The following is a 20,696-nucleotide window of genomic DNA, read 5'->3' as shown; positions in this document are numbered from 1 at the left end:
TGTTTTCCAGCACACTTCTGAAGCAGAAGCTTAGGGTCACATAAAGGTCATGACCCCTGCTCTCTTACTTGTGTTTACACTCTGTACAAGGGCACATGTTTCATCCCAGACAGGAGGGATGAGGTGGGAGGCGGGACTCCGGGTGTCTCCTCGAGTGTGTGGGAACACGCCGACGAGGACTAGAGACGTAATCCATCCCTGCTAAGATCAGCGTCTGAGATTTTACCCCATGTGTGTGTGTGTGTGTGAGACCGCGGTGTGTATTTTTTTTGGGATGTCTACTCGTGAGTGTTTGAAACGGCGTGGCGATATAGTCGATCAGTTTGAGGTGTGAGTGTGTGTGTGGTTTCCCGAGAACTATGATATCTATAAAAACTTCAAAAGGATGACTTAGAACTCAGAAGAACTCTATCTCGAGGCTTACTAGAACGTACAGCACCTGGGTCACTGGAAGTTCACCTCCGCATCGGGGGCGTGGCCGAGAAAGTGTGTAACGTTGAGTTTACACACGAAAGCATACAGGATCGAATTTTTACTTTGTCGGCTTGGTCGCAGCTCGTAACTCCAAAATAAAAAAAAAGGACTAGGTGCGTTCAAGTCAAACCGGGACTTTTGACCGTGCAAAACCTGCTTCCACGTTATTGTGCCAGCCTAAACAAGATCATGCACCCTGGCATCTCCGAAATTCCTGCAGTTTCAATCCTGTTTTAGTGTGGGCGACACGGTGGTGTAATGGTTAGCACTGTCGCCTTGCACCTCCAGGGTCCAGGTATGTATTTTCTAGCCAGTCAGGATGCAGGAATTGGGCACTACCCTAAAAATGTTCCCCGGGAATCAAGCCGAAATTCTTTTTTTTTTTTTTTTTTTTTTCGGAATGGACACTTCGAATGCTATGTTCAAGCACATTTTTGTTCATAAAAAAAAAAAGTGTTTTTTTTTTTCCTTTTTTTTTTTTTTATCTGTGTACACACACACACACACACAAACCTGATACCCATGTCCAAAAAGGATCAAAATCTAAATAATCTTAATAGATGCTGTTTAACTTTACTAATCTTGTACAGTATGATAAAACATCCCGTCATTACAGTGATGCAAAAGAATAAGATCAGCGTCATTTGCTGAAACCGTATGAAAGAGATTCCGTTTTACGCCGAATGTCTAAAATTCCCCAGAGTATATCAAGGTGTTGCTATTTTTACATGGCGTGCCAGGCTGGAATCTGTGTTATCCTAACTGCTTTTTCTCTCAGCTTGTGTGTTTGTGTTTGGTGTGTGTGTGTGTGTGTGTGCGTGCACATATTTGTGCTTCGGCTTTACTGGAATTCAGAGCAGGAGTTGATCTTGTTTTGCTGCTTTATGAGTCTGAGTGTAGCTCTGTAATTGAGGTTATGGGTGATTAAACTCTCCATGGCCCTTCGCAATCCCCCAGCCGGCTATCGGTCAGTGTCGGAGACGATCTTCTCTGCTCAGTGTGTAATTGATTACTGTGTGTACTCTCTCTTTACCCCGCTCTCGATAAAGCTGATTTAGGCCACATCAGCCGGTGTTTAGTGTCAGATCCGTCTGAAAAGGGAAAGCGTCCCTCCTGTAGCGTGAAAGAGAACGACCTCGAGGGTGTTTACACTGCTGCCCTGGTGGAGTGTGTTTCGAGTTTGGACACTGTTTGCTCTCTCGACTTTGTGTGAACGTTTTTTCCGAAACGCAGTCTAGTAGTGATATACTACTATACTACTATATTCTAGTAGTGAGTTATGACGGGTTTATTAAAGGGAGGAAGAAATGACATGATGGTTCATGATTAATGCATTTGACGAGATTCAGAGCGGGGAGTTTTGATTGACTTTTGATTATACTGTGTGTGTTGTTGTGGAGTGAAGGAGGGACACGCTGCCAAGGGAAAGTGGTTTGTACGTGTTGGAAGATTTTCATGACAGCTTGCAAAAGCCTGATTAGCATTTAGCAGAGTCGGTTCATAGAGTCCACCCGTGCAGTCAGACCAGGACAGCTGTGTGTGTGTGTGTGTGTGTGTGTGTGTGTGTGTGTGTGTGTGTGTGTGTGTGTGTGTGTGTGTGTAATTTATTACTTTTATCACTGAATCTGGATTCGATCAGTAGCCAGTCCATTTTATTTTACCAGAGAGACATGTCAGTATAGCAATATATTAACGTTATGATATATTCATTTAAAGGCCAGTGATATCATGAGTTCCTTTCAAAACTGTACTTTTTTAACCCTTACCATTCACATTACGGATTTTTTTTTTTACTTAAATATCCAATAATAACAAAATTCAGTTTCAGCAAAGTAACAATATGTAACAATCACCCCAGTGTAGGCCTCTTCCAAACGGTTGAGATGTTGCTTCATGGTAAGAGTACAATTTGATATTTTGAAATACCAACAGTAATCTGGAAAAGTTATAGAAAATGCTACATTTTATGTGGTTGTTCATATGATGTATTATTATTATTATTTTTTTCTTCTGCATACCTTAACCAAGTGGTAGAGATGGCTCAGTCAGGGTAAATTCAATACATTTTTCAATATAATGTAGCACTCGAAATGTGCTCGACCAAAGGGTTGAGTAGAACATTTAAGGGTTAAATATTTGTACCACATTTTTAATTCTAAATATAAAATTGTAAGGTGACTATAAAAAGAATGTCTAGCAGTAGTACACAATAAGCAAACGTTTTAAAACGTTATCATCCCAGTAGCAAAACTGTTCTGACTGATGTTTCCCATTATAGAATTCTTAAGTCTGATTGGTCAAAAGATGTTCATTGTTGGTTTTACTGGTTTTTCCCTTTTTAAAAAAATAATATTTCTCGTAGTAAAAAGAAAGCAATAACATTCACAACAGTTGTTCTATATAAACCTTTGTGTAAAGTTTGTGCATAATTGTGGATCATAACTATTTTTGGAAGGAGTCTCCAGTTCCAGCACTTTATAACAGTCTGGGGGGAGGTGAAGCAGGAATAATGAGAGGCTGGTGAGGAAAGGACTTTTTATAGCTGCTATACTGTAAGTGACGACAGGAAGTACCTTGTGTTGGAAATGTAAATAAAATATTGTTTAAAAACAAACAAAATAATAATTGTGAGCACTGGAATATGACAGTGGTGTATGGGAAATAAAACAACTGGATATGATGTTTTGCAGCATTGACCGGAAGTAAAAAATATGTATTCTTTATGTAATAATACTTTAAAAACTTGCCTTATTCTCTCTTAGTGTGTTTCGATTTATTGCAAGCCGCTGCATAATTCTGACATACTGTATTATTGTGTATACTACAATAGCAAACCTGTATCTTACAACAGCTGTGTATCATTGTGTATCTTACAACAGCAGATCCTGCATATCACTTATATGATGAAGCATGTAACGGGGGGATCTCATTTCTTTCTGCCCTGCATAAATCAAACTTATCCTTTTAATCCGCCGTCGTACTGCGGGCTGGAGCACGGTAAAAAAAAAAAAAAAAAAAGGCCTTCGCGACCGGTGTGGAAAAACCCTGGCCGAGGCCGAGCTTTAATGTTCTGCTTGCTTGGTGTGTGTCTTGGCCTACGCCCAGAAGCAGGGGAAGAGAGTCAGCAGCCCCTGTGTTTGCTGTATGCGATGGATGGTCCTGTTGTATGTGTGAGGCCTGGCCTTCAGGTGTGTGCCGTCCGAGGCCATGCCATGCCCGGAGACGTGCCTGCCCGGGACGTCCCGGAACGCTTACATTGACGGTCTTGTGAAAAACACCTGGCTTCTGCAGAATCGTTCCTCCTGCCAGGCATAACACCTCATTCATCTGGTTTCCGTGTTCTACCGAGGCTAACCACAGAGCGGGCTGCGAATAAACTACGGCTTGTTGATCTCATAGGTGGCTGAGTGAGGTCTCGTTCATGCGCCTGAGCAACACAGACGAGATTGTGTGCCGAAACCGGATCTTTATTCCGACTGGTCAGAAGGTGATGGATATCGGGTTTACCAGGGTTATGATGATATCTGTCTCTTTATCTAGCATTTAAAAAATAAGTCTCCAGTGTCGGCACCTTGTGCCAGTCCGTGCTACAGCCAACAAAATATTAACGCGTCGTTCTTTAATGAATAAAAATCGTTGTAATTGTTGGCTAATTGCTGCGCTACAGGAGAAATAAAATGCTTCAGGAGGTGAAGTCGTGTAATTAAACCATTATTCTCCTCCCTGTTTGCCCGGTAGTGAAATAAAAACCTCTCACTTTGGGCTTGTTATTGAAAGATGAGAGTTGAATGGCAGCAAAGCATGAGCCCACATGCCGCACCTTGATGCCGTCTGTCTCTCCGTGTCTCTTCATTGTCTTTTTCTGTCTCACACTTAACACGCTGTCACCTTTCCTTAAATAAACTCATTTATTTCCCGTCATCTGTGTTTATTTTTCTATTTAACGTATCTAAACTCTGCTAGGTGGCACCGTGGCTTAGCGGTTAGCGCTGTCTCTTCGCGTCTTCTGGTACCGGGTCCGATTACCGTGTCGGATCTGTGTGCATGGAGTTTGCATGTTCTCTCTGTGCTTGCTGGGTTTCCATTGGGTACTCCAGTCTAAAGACATGCAGATTAGCCTAGGTGCATGATCATAAGAGTGTGTGTGTGTCCTGCGATGGATAGGCACCCCGTCCAGGGTGTCCTTTAAAGTGAGTGAACTCCACTAATCTTGCATCTCTACCATAATACATCACGTTACGTCCATTCGTCTCCACTCCTACTTATGTCCTTTTTGAAAAATGCCCGTCTGTCCCATGTCCGCATCGCTCTTTTGTTTAGTCTCGCCTTTAACCAACATTTAACACTCATCTCTGTTTCTTGACGAATTCTTTCTCGCCTACACACTTTTATTTGTCTCTATTTTTTATCTCGTCCCTTAAAGATCATCATCTTACTTTCTCTATTTATTTTCACTTTCTTTCCCAAACCGATGGTCTCACTCCATCTTCTACTCTCTCTCCACTCTCTCTAAATTTTGCCTTATGTCTTATATCTAAACTTCTGTTCTTTTTTCTTGTTTTCAGACTCATCCTCTTTGTCTCCCTGTCTCTCTCTCTCTCAAGACTTTTCTCCATAAGTTCTTTCTTTACAATCGTATTCCTTCATTCACTTTGTCATTTATTGCGTCTCTATTTTAGATTATGTCTCATCCAGTCTGTCCTTGCCTGCCTTTCCCTTTCATACTCCATCTTTCTTGGTGTGTCTCTTGGCTCTCCCTTTCCTACTCTCTCCATCTGTCTCCGTCATCTGGGGCTCTGAAACACCTGAAATCCCACTCTCGGGGTTGGGGAGCGTAATTCGATGTGACAGACCGAGCTTTTAGGAGCATGTTCGCTCTCCAGCACTCAGTCCTGTCTCACTGCGCCTGCCCATGTGTCAGACTCTCAGCTGGCGCGTGTCCTCCCCGTCCTCGTCCTGTCGTCATCAGCACTTCTGTCCTATCCGTGATGGAGTGGACCGCGTTCCTTCCAACCCTGCAGCCATGCGGCTTTTGGATGTGCGAGTGTGCAGGAGTTATGAAGTGAGGATTAGGACTATTGAAGGTGTGTTTTTTTTTCTTTCCTTTTTTTCTTCTTCTTTTGTGTCCTTCTGGTTTTCAGCAGGACAGGAAACTCATCTTGACGTCTCGTCAGAATAAATTTCACAGTTTGAGCGCTGTTTCTGTTTTTCAGTCTTGGAAAGCCATAAATACAGATTTGACAATTAGGATCTCTTGTATACTTTTTTTAAAATATAGTTCTGTTTTTGTTGTTTTGTTGATGTCTGATTTTTTTTTATTATGAAAAAATAATTAATTTATTTAATTTATGATTTATGAAAATTAAGATTTTTTCTTTTCATGCATGTTAAGTTGACTAGGATGGAAAGGCATCTTATGTATTTTCTGTATCAACAATTTAAAATTGCTAATGTGCAAGAGACACTAAGGAGGACAGGGACGGACGGAGAGACATTAAATGTTTTTTTTTTTTTTATTAAGCAAAAGTGAGACGTCTATTGGTAGATTTTTTTGCTTTTATATAGTGAGAACCCTATAGAGCTCACAGTGACTGATGATGATGATGATGATGATGAAGGTGATCGAGGCAGAGATAATAATGCGACTGTCTTTTCTTTTCTGTAATGAATATGTATCAGGTCACAGATGATTTATCCACCGTAGCGGCATTCCATCGTGTTTACATTAGCTTCTGATGGAACTTCATCAAGCTTCTGCTTGTGGGGTATGGCTGTAATTTATGTGCACAAGTGTGCGTGTGTGTGGATCTTATTATTCATAAGCACTCCCTCTTCTTTAATGCCGATTGTTTGTCTTAGAAGCAGAAGAACCCCTTGGGTTTCGTCTTGTTGTTTGCTTGTTGGACGCCAAAGGGAGAGAGGACGCTGGGAGAGGATCTCAGCTATGATTTCCCCATCACGCACACACACACAAACCACACACAAACACACACACACACACACACATCATGTGCTTGGCCCCCTGTTGTGGTCCACGCGCTCCCTCTCGGCCTGCTAGACCTCTTCCTGCTGCACGTACACACATAGTTTCCCAGAGTTGCCTTCGCTGTACCGTCCAGCCCCGGGAGTCTGCCTGCTCTAGTCTCTACTCTTTTTTTTTTTTTTAACAACAGCCAGCCATTTGCGTTTCATTATCAAGACCTTGACCAGAACAAAAGAATAATAATCAGAAAAAGGATGGAGGGGGGGTTTCAAAAGCTTGTTATTTGGTTAATAAATTCTCTTTCTCACTAAAAATGAGCTTCACTATCGTTTTTTTTTTGTTGTTGTTGTTGTTTAATATAATCTCGAAATTAGAACCAGCTTCTTTTGCTTCATTTGACGCAAATAGGAAAGGATCTGTTGTCCTAAATCATGCGCAAACATACCCCGGCTTTGTGTAGAAAAAACGAATTATGCATTTTATGGGCCGTGATATTATCTCCCCAAAGCAGCCCTATAAGGGTATATGTGAAAGGATGGAGAGACATCTGCTTTGGGACGTGGCCAAGGACACGCTTTCTCTTTCTCTTTCCCGTTGTCTCACTTTCACACACACACACACACACACACACACACACACACACACACACACACACGCAGAGGGAATGTTCTTATTTTACACTAGCACCTGAATTATAGATACGGCCGCCAAGTATAACAGTGCTGTGTACAAGTCTCACTTAGGTACCGTTGCGCATGTGTGCGGAGGATCTGGCATCGCGTCGGACAACACCGGGGGTACCACACTTTCGAGAAATAACTCCTAGCCTGCAGACACAAACAAGTCGAACCACACACACATCCTAAACGGAAAGTGACAAATTCCCCGGCGTGCTGTCATCACGCTGGCGTGTGATAAATGTCAGAACGGATTATGTTTTCCTGTTAGATTCACAGCAGCCTCTTCCATACCGTCCGTGCGGCAACTTCACGTCTGCCGCCGCGTCATCCGGTTCAACTCGCCGTGCACCTGCGAGTGTGTGTGTGTATGTGTAATTTAACATAGTACCGATGCAGACCACCAGACTCTTCTTACACCCTGTGAATGAGGCCAAGCCAGAGGAACGCACCAGAATCGAATAGCGTGAGATGTGCAGATCAATTTTCTTCCAGTCTTTGTTTCTGATTCAGAAACGAGACAGTCTTTATGATTACAGCGGCAGTTCTCAGGTACGCATCCGGTTAGTCGATCCTCAGTGAGGGTAGTTGATCATGAGAAGCTTTGTTTTGTCTGGTTAGTTTTGTGTTGAAAAAGTCTGTCTACAAAAATCAAAGCATTTCAAAGGGAGGCTTAAAGGGTATTTAGGCTATTTACGATATCGACAAGGGGTGAGCCTTCTTGATGTTGCCGCGTACGAGCCGTGAAAATTAATATTAGTAAAAGTGGACTCTTATTGAGCAGAAATAGATGAATAAAGTAGACTTTGGTCAACGTTTTAATAAGGTCAAGGTGCTTCAGGAATCCAGGTAAGTAGGCTCTTCAGCAAAAACCTTTCATTGTAAGATAAGTATCTATTCTTAGCAATTAAACGTTAGCCGCTTTGCGACAATGACAACTGTTAAAAGTGCTATATAAAAAAGGTTCCCACTACAGGTGCATTCCAGATACAGTGGAAGATGAGTGCAGATGAGTTCCCTCCCTTCCTAAATCTTCGCCTAAAGAATTCATACATCAGCATACAAAGCATTTCCGGCATACGAACGAACCGAACATAACCGGACGCTGGCTAAGTTGCGCGGGAACTGGTCAAAAAACATCAGCGGAAATTTACGAATTTTACCAATTCCGAAAGCGTCGACCCACGATACCAACATTGGCTTTGGCGTACATTTAAAAGCTAGGTGATTTTCTACGTTTTTTTTATTTTTATTATATTGGTCATATATTTTTGGCTGACTGGAACGGGTTACCAGCATTTACATTATTTCTTATGTGAAAATGTGTTTTGCTTAATGAATTTTCGCCTAATGATCTTGCTTCCAGAACAAATTAAATTTGTATGCAGAGCTTCTGGCCAAAAGTCGTCTTCTTTGCTTCTCCAAGACTTGGCTCAAGACTTTTGCGCAGTATCATACTATCGTATCTCCTCACACGGTATGGCATATAAACATTTGGAGGGGGGTTAATTAGAGAAAAATGGAGAATCTAAAGGATCACCCAGTGTTTGCAGTGGATTTGACACTGATTACAAGGACCCAGGGTTTAGTACGTAATCTACTGCGCGTGTGTCTGTTGGTGGGGTGTTTGGAAACAGGCCTAATTAGATCTCGCTGTGTTCGTGCGCCGTGAATTTGATCTCTTGTGTTGGTGTTAATGGTTCGTGAAGCTTATTATAAGACGAATTCATGCAGGGAGCCAGAACGTCTCGTCTGTTTGTCTCGTCTAACAGGGGAAATGTGTTATAGACGTATATATACAGCACTATAATAACATCGTCCGTGACTGACTGTAAAGCTGAGCTTTTCGCTTTTGCGACACGTCCCCTCTAGGTGTAACGACACCGGGGATTCGGGTTTAGCGCGGAAATGAATGCTAATGCCGCACTCTTGTGGGGACTTCAAACAGTTCGACTCAGTGTGCTGGCTTCGCGTTAGCTTCACATAAGCGACGCTACATGCGGATGCTCCTTGGGGAACGACTCCACAGGTCTCTGCCTCTAATTACATCCCGTGTCATATCGAGTCCCGGCTGCAATCAGGCTTGTATTGTCAGCCGGAGCAGCGGGGCGTTCATCCCTGGCGTCCTTTCACTCACGCTTTCTGGTTCTTCAGATGTAAGAACAAGCCCAAGATTACATTCAGCAAACTGAGACGGCTGCGGAGAAACAGCGAGAAATTGGAAGTAATCGGCTTGTTCCGAGATGAGGTCTGATTCAGGCTCGTGTCTTGGTAGGCTCGATTTATTTTCTTGGGTGTTCAAAAGCATAATAGATTAGATAGCGGGAAGGCTCGTGTGCCAGCCCTGAAGATGTTATCAGGAGGACTTGCGATGTGACTGATTTACAACTGCTACGCCAAAAGACGAAAAAGAGAAATAAAAATCTCTTTATTTAGCAGTCAATTTTTCCCTCCCAAATTGTGACTAATGAACCGGGCAAGTCAGTATATTACATCAAAGCGTCTTTTATAAAAGGTTCTCCTTCAGCTGGCGCCCCTCCAGAACAACATTAAAGTGAGCCAAACTCAGAAGTGCAGGAAAGGGAAATTAATTGTACGACAGAAAGACTCGACATCACTCAACGCTATTATGTGGCTCGTTGAAGCCCGAGCTCATAGGATACGTTATTCCGTGTGTGTGTGTCTGTGTGTGTTTTGGCTCAGAAGTGTGCTCGTATCGCCTTGACGTCGATAAGGACAATTAGGCCATATCAGAGGAAAAGGAGCGATAGCACATGTAATCTGTAGCTTATCGCGGCTCGTCGTCAGCCAACTGCATCTCCTTCATCGCCGCTTTCTTCTGTTTCCTCTTAGTAAACATGGAGCGCAATAAACAGCAAGCAGGAGGGCAAGTGTGGTTTCTGCAATCCGGTGCCCTGTGATCCACCACCAACATAGAGTGTCTTGGGTGGCCAGTTCCTGGTGATTTCTCCCCCAAACACTTATCCCTCATTAAACTTTTTTTTTCCCTCTTGTTGTGGCTGGAGGCTCGATGGCTCTTCCAGCAGACTCACGCCCGCCAAAGACACAGAGGAACCTCTTTATTTGAGCTCACGTCGCAGTCGCAGTTGCGGTTCCGCTGTCAGCCTGCATCTTGTCTCGCCCCGCCTGCTGATGAGTGCTATTAAAAAGCCAGTATTATTCCCTCAACCGGTCTCGCAAATCTTTGCCATCTGATTAAGCCATTACACACTGCGCTATTCAAGTTCTTCAAGAGCCTCGTTCTGTGCCCTTTTTTTTTTTTTTTTTATACTTCACAGATTTCCTGCTCACTTCTTCTAGTCAGAGATTAGCCAAAAACATTTGGGGAACAGATGAGGAACGTGGATGGGGGTTAAATACCAGTCAGAAGCGTTCATCTCAGGTTCCTCTGCAGGTTCTTGGATAGAACGCTATGTTCAATCACGCTCAGTCTCTTCGTGCGTCCTCTTGCTAAACAGGGAGCTTTTTTAAGACTGTTTCTGTGTCCTCATTATCTGTCTTCTGTGCAATCGCATCCCGAGTTCGGGTAAACAGATCAGCCAGGACTATTTACTCTCCGTGCCTTAAGAGTGTGCACCGGATTAGCGTGTTTATACAAACGCACACAGCACGCGGGTGATTAATACCAGAGATGCTGTCTCTTGCAAACACATTTTCATACAGATCGTTTTCTCCCACTTCGTACACACATCTCCAGCCCCATAATCACACCCATAATCGAGCACGCCGCTCTGTTTTTCACTAATTGTTCAAATTTGCTGCACAATAATAAACACCACAAGCCGTTTAACGACGCCTGCTATCAGCGGCCATGTGGTAAATGTCACGTAAATACCGCCATGGCCATGCACTGTCCCTCGATTTTGGACAAGAGGTCTGTCCCCTTACACAGATTGAGGTCCGCGCAGGATGTTTGTCTCACCGCCCGGTCACTCCTCGTCACGCTCAAGCCTCTATAAAAAAATAAGCATAAAAAAAAAAAACACTCAGCATTTCTCCCCTTGCCGCTTTAGGTTCAGAATTAACTCGCCCACTTGGAAGGTCTACAGGAAGCTGCGCTGTTATTTCCCCCTCTTCTTTACCTATGAATAAACCTGAGCGTTTCACAGAAATGCTAATGATTTCTGTTTCATTGTCGCCCCACTGCGCTACATGTGGGCTTCAGTAATGCGCCAGCCAACACCAAACAGCTTTGTGAATAACACATTGTGTAGGACTTTCAGAAATCCGCAGCAATGCCAGGATGTTTTCACAGTGCCCCAGAACGAATGTCTCCATGTGCTGGTATGAGTCTAGCTTTGGAAAAAAATGTATTCCTGTTTTCGGTGCTGTCATACAGTGACCAGCTTTTTCCTGGACTGGCAATACTGTTCATTTTTATTTTTACTTTTTTATGTGTTGTTCTTTTTCAGACAGAGGCCCAGGAGGGACTGTTTTATAGCTGCACTTGTGGACGTTGCGTAACCGGGGGGCGTTTAATTTAAACCAGGACTTTTGATTGTGTAGAATAACAGTGGGAGTAAAACCTACCTTTTCCCCTATATAATCCCCTGCTAGACTAATGCAGTTATCCCAGCATTTATTAAAGGTAGAAAGTACGGCAGAGTCGTGGTCAGACTGCCTGTCTGCTTCTGGTCTAAAACGCTGGCCTCCCAGGAACTCCTTTAACGGCCCACATATGTGGAAACCGATTGGGGACAAGGTCAGGACTATAAGGGGGGAGGCGGCGATAACTCCTAGCCGAGCTCCTGTAATGTGCAAGTGGTCTTGAATGATTGTGTGTACAGTTCCCACAGACAGATTCGTCTCTTCCGCAAGTGGGTGACAAGTTTATCAATTTTCAAGGATGAGGCGTTTCACTCACTGAATGTTAACAGAAACGGCTGCAGTTAAATCGTCATTGATGGACATACAGCCTTCCTTAAAACATTTACACACGTTCAGATTTTTTTTTTTTTTTACTGTGGCTAATCAGGTTTGCGCTACATTCACGAGAGATTCCAGCACAAAGTCCCGGGGTGAAAATGGCATCACATCACATTGTCATTAATTGTTTTCCATTACATTACATCACACCGTGCCATGTTTTATTTTTTACATAATGCGTTTTTTAATGAAAAAATAAAGATAAAAAGCACCTGCGACCGTCATATCCTGTAACATAGTTAATTTAAACATCTACAGAACTAATAAAAATGTACACCTGCATCACATTTATGTCAGCTACTATTAACGCATGGTTTACAAATGACCAGTATGTCATGCTAATTGCTCACGTTTCTTGAACTGAATTAAAATGTCATGAGTCTAAACAAAACAGCCCCTAATAAGGCTTTAGGGGGTGAATACTTTTGCACGGCACTGTATACAGTCAGACACCCTGGTCGCATGAAACATTCATTCTGATTATGGTGAACAATGAGGACACGTGTGGTCTCGGGGCTCCTCGCTGCTTCTCCATGGAGACTGGTGGAGGAGGTGTGAGAGCGAGCAGGTGGTAATGGACCCTGAGCAGGAGCCAGCGCTGGGCTTGGGCACCTGTAACATTCATAATGCACGAGCTACAGCTCATGAGTCATGTCTCCAGCGGTACAGGGGACTGCGTGAGGCGGGGTGAGGATATATATATATATATATACGTGCATGCAGATACACAAACCCCCACATGCCAGTTCCTTTGAAAACTTCATAATATGTTGGTTTTATTAACACTCCACTCTCAGAATAAAGGTTTTTCAAGGGTTCTTTGGATTGCTGTGGATTTTTCAAACGATCTGGGATGATTAAAAACTTTATATAGACGCTATACCGTGGTTTAATCAACTGTGAGTCGTCAAGCATTTAACCAAAGTTTGTCTGGAACATCTACTTTAATTACTGTGCTTACATCATGAGAATAAATTGAATCAATCAATCAATCAATATATAGTGTTCTTGCGTTGACCTAGATAACTTTAAAAGCGTGAAGCATTTCCGAATCAAAAACTGACCCATCAAGGCAGTTAATCAAATCGACCAATTAAAGATGACACTAGGAGGCAGGGGAAGAGATAACACGTAACTCCTGTGGAACGCGTGAAGCCAAACAAGCGCTGTCTGCCGTCTTCTGCGTTTTGAGCTCATGACCTTTAACGTGACTTTAATTGGTTGATTTGATTCATTGTTTCGATGGGTCAGGCTTTGATTTCGAATCGCTTTATACTTCAAATTCAAATAAAATTTCTAATTTCTAATTCAAATTTTATTTGTCACATACACAGTCATACACAGTACGAAATGTAGTGAAATGCTTACACGACCGCCAGTGACCTTAAAAAGAGAATTAAAACTTATAAGTAATAAATATCAATATAAGAAATATGATAAAAAATTAAAATAAAAATTTTACTAGAAAAAATAGAACCTGAAAATAGAAATATATTGTATACATAGAACTATAATTTTGTGCAAGTATGCATAGAAAAAGTGACTTTGTGCAATGGTTATTAAAGTGACTTTGTGTAATGGTCCAGAATGTAAACGTGAACATGTAGTGTAGATGTGATGATGAACTCAAGAACACTTAATAGACTAAGGTTCCTTGATAATAAACTACAGATTTTGCCTTTATTTGGCAAAATCTACTTACATTTTTGAAAGATTAGCGTTTTCCTTCTTCTTGTTTTACTGCATTTTATAAAAGGCTGCCACCTACTGGACTGGAGTATGAGACGAAAGCTAATTTTAATACAAAAGCTTTTTTATTATAACTAAGAATTAGTTACATCCTGTACTGTTGGTGAATATTTCCTTCGATGGAATTAGACAACATTGCAGAAACGTGTTAGACGTAAATTAAACTACTCGAGGTCAGATCTGGAAATTAGAAGAATATCCAAATAAGTACTGAAAATCAAAAGAAAATGATTCTCGACAGGCGTGAGACACGCAGGCATTCCGCGCCCGCTACTTTAATCTTCGTTTACACTCAAGGGCTCGTTGTGTCTTTTGTCCCCGTCTGAGATGTCCTCAGTGTGAATGTAGAGTCTGCCGCTCCTCGCCGCCTCTTTGTTAGCCGCTCAGTAATGACTCGCTGAAAGATGTTATGTTCTGGAAGGTTTACTGCCTCTGCAGATTCCATCTCCCATGACCGAGAGAACATGTCGAGCATACAGAAAGCTATTAACATCATTTATAAACACATTTTACCTTGATATGTGGTTTGCAGGAATGCGAGACTGCTTTGTTCTCAGGGAGTGATGTAACCGGGCGCGGGAGATAAAACAAACAGCAACTTGTCATCACTAGAGCTGCAACCTGTGAGCCTTCTGGGATGAAATGAAAGGTCTAGGAAAGAACCAGTTACATTTTTTTTAATGTTCATTAATCTGGCAGTCATCCTATTTGGCTCTCTGTGTGTGCGTGTGTGTGTGTGTGTGTGTGTGTGTGTGTGTGTGTGGTCTGTGGGTGACAGTAAGATATGCAAGGAGTAACACACACACACACACACACACACACATACTCCCCTCCCCGGTTTCACTCCCTATTGCATTTTTGTGCATTATTGTGTATCTGTTCTGTTGTGTGTGTGTGTGTGTGTGTGTGTGTAGCGTTATCCAGACACTATGCTCTGTGGAACCTTTCCCACACCCCTACACCGATCCCACACAGAGCCTGGGGTAAAATCTTCACACTTCCCCAATGAAGACATTTTTAAAAGAGAAAACACTTCCTTTGTTTATGGTAGCCTCCTCACACACACACACACACACACACACATGCGGTAATCCTGTTTAATTTTCTCTCTTGCCGTCAGGTGTGTGTTCGTACACCGGCGATCATCATGTGATCTGTTGCGCAGGACGTCTGTTTTCATTTCCACTCCTTTTTCCCTTTTCTCAGTCTGTCCGCCTGCTCACATGATTGGCAAGGACACTAACTGGAGGACTGCCACTCTTGTCCACCTTTTGCCAAAGTTGCGCATTTCTTATTTTATCGTCTCTTATCTCATCTCGGGAGCACATCCAGGGCAGGTAAGAAGCTCCTGATGAAGCTTCCAGTGCTTTTTTTAAACAGCTTGTAAAACACGTCTCAGTTCGCAGCCAAACAGGTCGTGGGAAAAGCGCCAGCGCGGAAACATCGGAGCTCTACGTACAAAATAACCGCTCAGAGGACAATATCTGTCTTTGTGACACTTCTGTTAGGATTTCACTCAAATTACTGATGACACCTTTAAAGAATGCAGTTATGTTTATTCCGGATGAAAAGACAAAATCTGCACTTGTGAAAGGTTTAGTGGTAATAGCTGAATTTGTACACCTTAAAATGGTGTTAGTCTGCCTCCTTTAAAGGTCCCGTATCTTACTATTTCCGTTTTCATTACTATTTCTCATATACTGCATTAAAAAAAATGATTTTTTGGGGGGTTTTCCCCAAATTTTCTCCCTAATTAAGGCGTGTCCAATTCTTTCCCGTCACTAGGGGGCTCCACATTAAGGCTACTACTACCACTCAGTCGGGAGGGCCGAAGACTATCACGTGTTTCCTCCGAACCACGTGATATTAAGGCTAAGACATCGAACCACGTGACACGGACTGCATCTTTTCGAACTGCTCGCTCACGATCCGTTGGGGGCGGCGTAACACACTCAGAGAACAGCGCTATCCGCTCCTTCCGTTTCACAGACGCCCCTGATTGGCTGTAGATCCGTGATTAATGTGGGAGCACTAAGTCCCTCTCATCCCTCCCCTCTGAGAGAGAGCTCGGCCAATCAGCTCTCTCTAGACCTTCGCGTGCGAGAGGTTACAGCATCACCCTGATTTATCGACCACACCTTTAATTGTGCAGGTCCCTCTAATTAATTAACCACTAAACCACTGAAACATTGAATCTGGATAAGACTGCACATTTAAGGAGTTTAGGTCTGTGCTTGGTGATGTAAACGACCATGAGAACATTAACACACACTATTATAAAATAAAGCCAAATTTACCAAACATCTAACCTTATCATCTTTAATCCTGAATAAAGGTGGCATTCGATCCAGCAAGACCCCTAGTGCTGGACAGACACAAACAAAACACACTAAACCCGGCACTGAGTGAGGACACACAAACACACATCTGCGTGCCCTTATTGTTCCCTATTAGAGCACACAAGCTTGTCTTTCTGCCAAACATGACACAGCAGGCTGGAGAGAACACTGAGCCAGACAAGTCTCCGAACAACAGAATGTTTCCCTTTTGGCAAGGAGAAGGCCATCCACTGTGTCCCCTCTAGAGCTACACATTCTGCACCGCTCGCTCTTTATCAGACACGTTACATTAAGACATCAGACGACTTGCTTACGCTGATGCAGACTGACTGACATGTCTTGGTTGTAGGCTGGGCTGGCTTTTCGGGGGATAAAAAAAAACATTTGGTATGAAGGAAAGGAAAAAATGCAGTGTTTTGGTTTTTTTTGTTAATTGAAGGTGCAGTAAGTAATTGTATTAGCTGGCAGAGATCAGTTTGTCTTGCTAGCAGATCTTTTTCTTTTGCTAGAATGTAAAAAAAAAAGACAAAATATTCTAACTAAAGCTGCTTTCACACTAGGCACGATTGCTTTATGCCATGCCCAAGTGTGATTGTTCATCCCTCACCACTCCCACACTGACCGGCTTTAGCCTTAGTAATATTGTTTCCTACCCGAGTACACCTGCATATTTTTTTGCACTTATTATTCTTATAATAAATTATATATATATATATATATATATATATATATATATATATATATATATTTATATAAATATTATATTATTTTCTATTTACACTGTCCAGTACAGTAGGTGGCAGTGTGCGTCTTGTTGGTTTGTAAGATGCTAGTAAACCCAAAGAGTGCAAGAAAGACAACCATCATAGTATGCCTAATGTCTTGATATTTGAATGCAGAGTATGGATTATTCATGTTATAAAAATGTACCAAGCCTTGGGGTCACGCGTAGGCCAGAGATCAGTAATACAATATTATCATATATATATATATATATATATATATATATATATATATATATATATATATATATATATATATATATATATAAATTTATTATTAATAATACATCTTGGGTATCTTGTGTGATAGTGTGATACCACCCTTAAACAGACTCGTAAACAAATTATGATGTTTTAAACATTAATTTTAAATATCTGTACCGTATTACTTGGTGTCACAGTTGCCACTATGAAAGTATATCCACAGAATCAACATACAAAATCAGATAATTGCTTTTAAGCTGGCTGCACAGTGGCTTAGTAGTTAGCACTGTCGCCTTGCACCTACAGGGTCCGGGTTCGATTCCCGCCTCGGGTCTGTGTGCATAGAGTTTGCCTGTTCTACATGTACTCCGGTTTCCACCCACAGTCCGAAGACATGCAGATTAAGCTAATTGGCGTTCTCAAATTGCTTGTAGAGCGTGTGTATGCTCTGTGATGGATTGGCACGCCGTCCCGGGTGTACTCCGCCTCGTCCCCTAAGTCCCCCGTGATAGGCTCCAGGCCTCCTGCGACCCTGTATCTAGGATAAAGTCTATCCTCTAAGTGAGTGCTTTCAAGCTTTTTTAAAATGAGAATTTTTAAATCAGGTTTAACCTTATTACCATTTTGGCTGCATTCTCTTTTCTCATACTTTCCTTTTTGCCCACTAGCGCTTTCCTCTAGCTTGTAAATCACATCAGCACACATGTCTATAGATGTTTTGCAGGCTTGTCAGGGAAGATGAAGGTTCAAACCGTGTTTTTTTTTTTGTTTGAATTTTGGATTCCTGAATAGCAACCTCTGCCAAAACCACAGCCTGAAACTTTAAAAAAAAGTTTGCCATTGAGTTCCTGCGTCCTGATAGTGATGATTTGAATGTGTTTGGAGAAAGCGATGCGGCGGAAGGGGGTTGGAACGTGTTGCGCAGCATCCTCTCTCCTCTTTCCAGTTTCTTAACTCGTGCTTTTGGCCTGGAACGGACCAGCAGCACTGGGAGATGATGTCAGTCGTTGTGGGACAGCATGCTTCTGGACAACATCGCTGACCTAACACGTTGTTATTCTCAGCTGTCAACTCGTCACTCTTGGTTCATGTTCAGCTGCTTATGAAACGGTCCTGTGAGGAGGCCTGTCTTCTGTTACGTAACAACATTAGGTCAACGGTCTTACTTGTCTACTGTATTACTGGTAAAAAAGTGAGGGAACATTGGGTTTTCAAGAGCAAGAGTTTTTGCGCCTGAGCACCCGAGATCATGATGTCGTAGTCCTCACACTTCTGACTTCTTCAGGCGTCTCTCGTGTCTTCCTGTCTCTATCTGAAGTTCACTCGTTGGGTGAAAAGGTCATGTGAAGGTTTTACATTACAGTGATACTGTACTGCTGCTCATAATGAGAGTCTGGGGACAGGGTGGCATGCTGGGGGGGATGAACATGATGGAAAGGATGGTCTGGACATGATGGAAAGGATGGGAGAAACTGATCTCTTTTGCGTCAGTCCTTGCTGTGATTTTCTTAATCAGCTGGTTGAGGAGTCGGTGTTCCCTGGTGCTATAATACACTGAGGAATAATGAGCAGTCTGAGCTACTCAAGAAAGAAAAAACATCTTTCTTTCTTTCTTAAGGAGCACAAATAACCAATAACCAATTATTCGCCAATAATGTGGTATAAATAGAATTGAGCCGCAGCTTGTTTGTAATTTAGAACCAGGTTTTTTTGCTTTATGCAAAGAGAAACAGCAATCCTTATACCAGATGTTAGGAGCCGTGCCCTCCTTCCACTAAAATCCCATTTTTGTTAGTAACGTGTAGACATCTCAGGCAGGAATGTCTCTAAAGTGCCCTGAAGCAAGAGCTATAACTTTATTCCTCCTCAATCATTTTCTCTTTGTCTCTCACAGACTCAGGTCATGTGACCTCATCTCCTCTGAGCTCTCCCACGTCTCACCGTCCCATGCATCCTCCCCTGCTGAGCCCGACTTCCATCGGAGCCTCGGGATCCCTGCACTCACCCATCAGCACACTCAGCTCGCCAATGAACGGCCTCGGCTCTCCCTTCTCCGTCATCAGCTCGCCCATGGGCCCGCACTCCATGGCGTCTCCCGGCATGGCCTACGGCCCCAGTGTTAGCCCACAGGTAGGCCCGGGGTTTGTAATCTTTCTTCTTTTTTTCTTCTGAATCTTACTGCTGATTTTGGTTTTGCTTTCTTATCTACTCCATTTGATTTTTCTCTCTCTCTGTCTCTGTTTTTCTCTCTCAAATACAGAACGATGTTCAGACAATTAAATGTGCTAAAAAAAAAAACCCTAACAAATTTAATAATCTCGTTTTCGGCCCGTTTCGTATGCTTTGTGTACCGTATTGTAGCTGCGTGGTTGCTTTGTTCCTATTTGACATGATTTTATTATAATGTGTGCAATAAATTAATATTATTTTTTGCACAAATCCATCCATGCATACACACATCTCCTATCTCTCTTTTCTGTACACTACAGCACAAAGCATACTTAAATTATGCACATTATTATTCATGCTCTACCCAGATATTTATTAATAACCTTAACTACTACATTATGCTCATTCACACAAATCCATTAACTGGCCCACCAGACCACTGAATGCTCAGTTACACAGAAACGGACTTCTTTGCAGTTTTTCATCGCTAATTAGCGATGACTAAAATTCTGCTTTAGAATATGGAACAAAGTGTTAAGCTCTTAAAACCATAATCTACACTCAGTTAACACGTGCACGCTAATGAGATATGAATGTAGGTTATTATTTTACACTGAAAATGTAAAAGGTTTTAAGAAAGGGCAGCTATAAGTCATTTTCGTCTGACTGATTTCCATATAAGTACTGCAGTAATAAAAATGTGCCTGTGAATAATAAATAATGTGTGAAGTGAACGAACCTTTTATAAGGACGGGACATAATTTAACCCCTTGTATTTTCTTTTTTAAAAATAAACCATTCCCAAATGCTTGAACGTTTTTGCCCAGTTACGTATTTTGATTCCCTGCAAATCGAATTTCATACCTACACTGGATCTCTTTTACTATAAACAAGTGCGGGTTTGTTTAAATCGACAAACATGCTCCAACTAAAACCCAGTGTTTCCCTGAGGCCTTACAAACATCCTGAACGCATTTGAAGTCTGCTATATTGCTTGTCCTCGCTATTTTTTCCCCTTGCGATTTTTAGTTTCACTCTCCTGCAGTACCACTCATGGCCACTAGTGGTCACAAGTTACACTGGTCACTTTTATATACGGTATTCACAGTATTTTATCTTTTTTTTTGTTCCTGTTCCAATAAAAACGCACACTTCTTGTAATCTAGATGGAAACGATAAAAACAAGGACATTTTGTTTAACAATGTGGTCACTAGATCGTTAGCAACATTAACTTAAACTAATATGGCAGCTAAAATTTATCGCGAATAATACAAATATAACATGAAAACATTAATAAATGATGATAAACACCAGCCATTAATAATCAATTTAACATCTAGTTCAGTGGATAAATATCACCTGCTTAATTGT

The 20,696-nt window shown here is 42.1% G+C and overlaps 1 protein-coding gene across 4 annotated transcripts in view; it reads left to right on the top strand.

Annotated features, from left to right (window-relative positions):
• Positions 1–20,696, top strand: part of rxraa (retinoid X receptor, alpha a) — a 108,609-nt gene that overhangs the window by 42,866 nt on the left and 45,047 nt on the right. For all 4 annotated transcript variants that reach the window (XM_053478230.1, XM_053478228.1, XM_053478229.1 and 1 more), the window contains exon 3: positions 19,050–19,285. In XM_053478230.1, the coding sequence (XP_053334205.1) occupies positions 19,050–19,285 (236 nt within the window). The remainder of the gene's footprint in view (positions 1–19,049; positions 19,286–20,696) is intronic.

Source organism: Clarias gariepinus, chromosome 19 (genome assembly GCF_024256425.1).
Source record: "Clarias gariepinus isolate MV-2021 ecotype Netherlands chromosome 19, CGAR_prim_01v2, whole genome shotgun sequence".
In the NCBI taxonomy this organism is placed as follows: domain Eukaryota; kingdom Metazoa; phylum Chordata; class Actinopteri; order Siluriformes; family Clariidae; genus Clarias; species Clarias gariepinus.
Note: the sequence above shows the minus strand (reverse complement) of the source record. Positions and strands in the feature narration are given on the sequence as shown.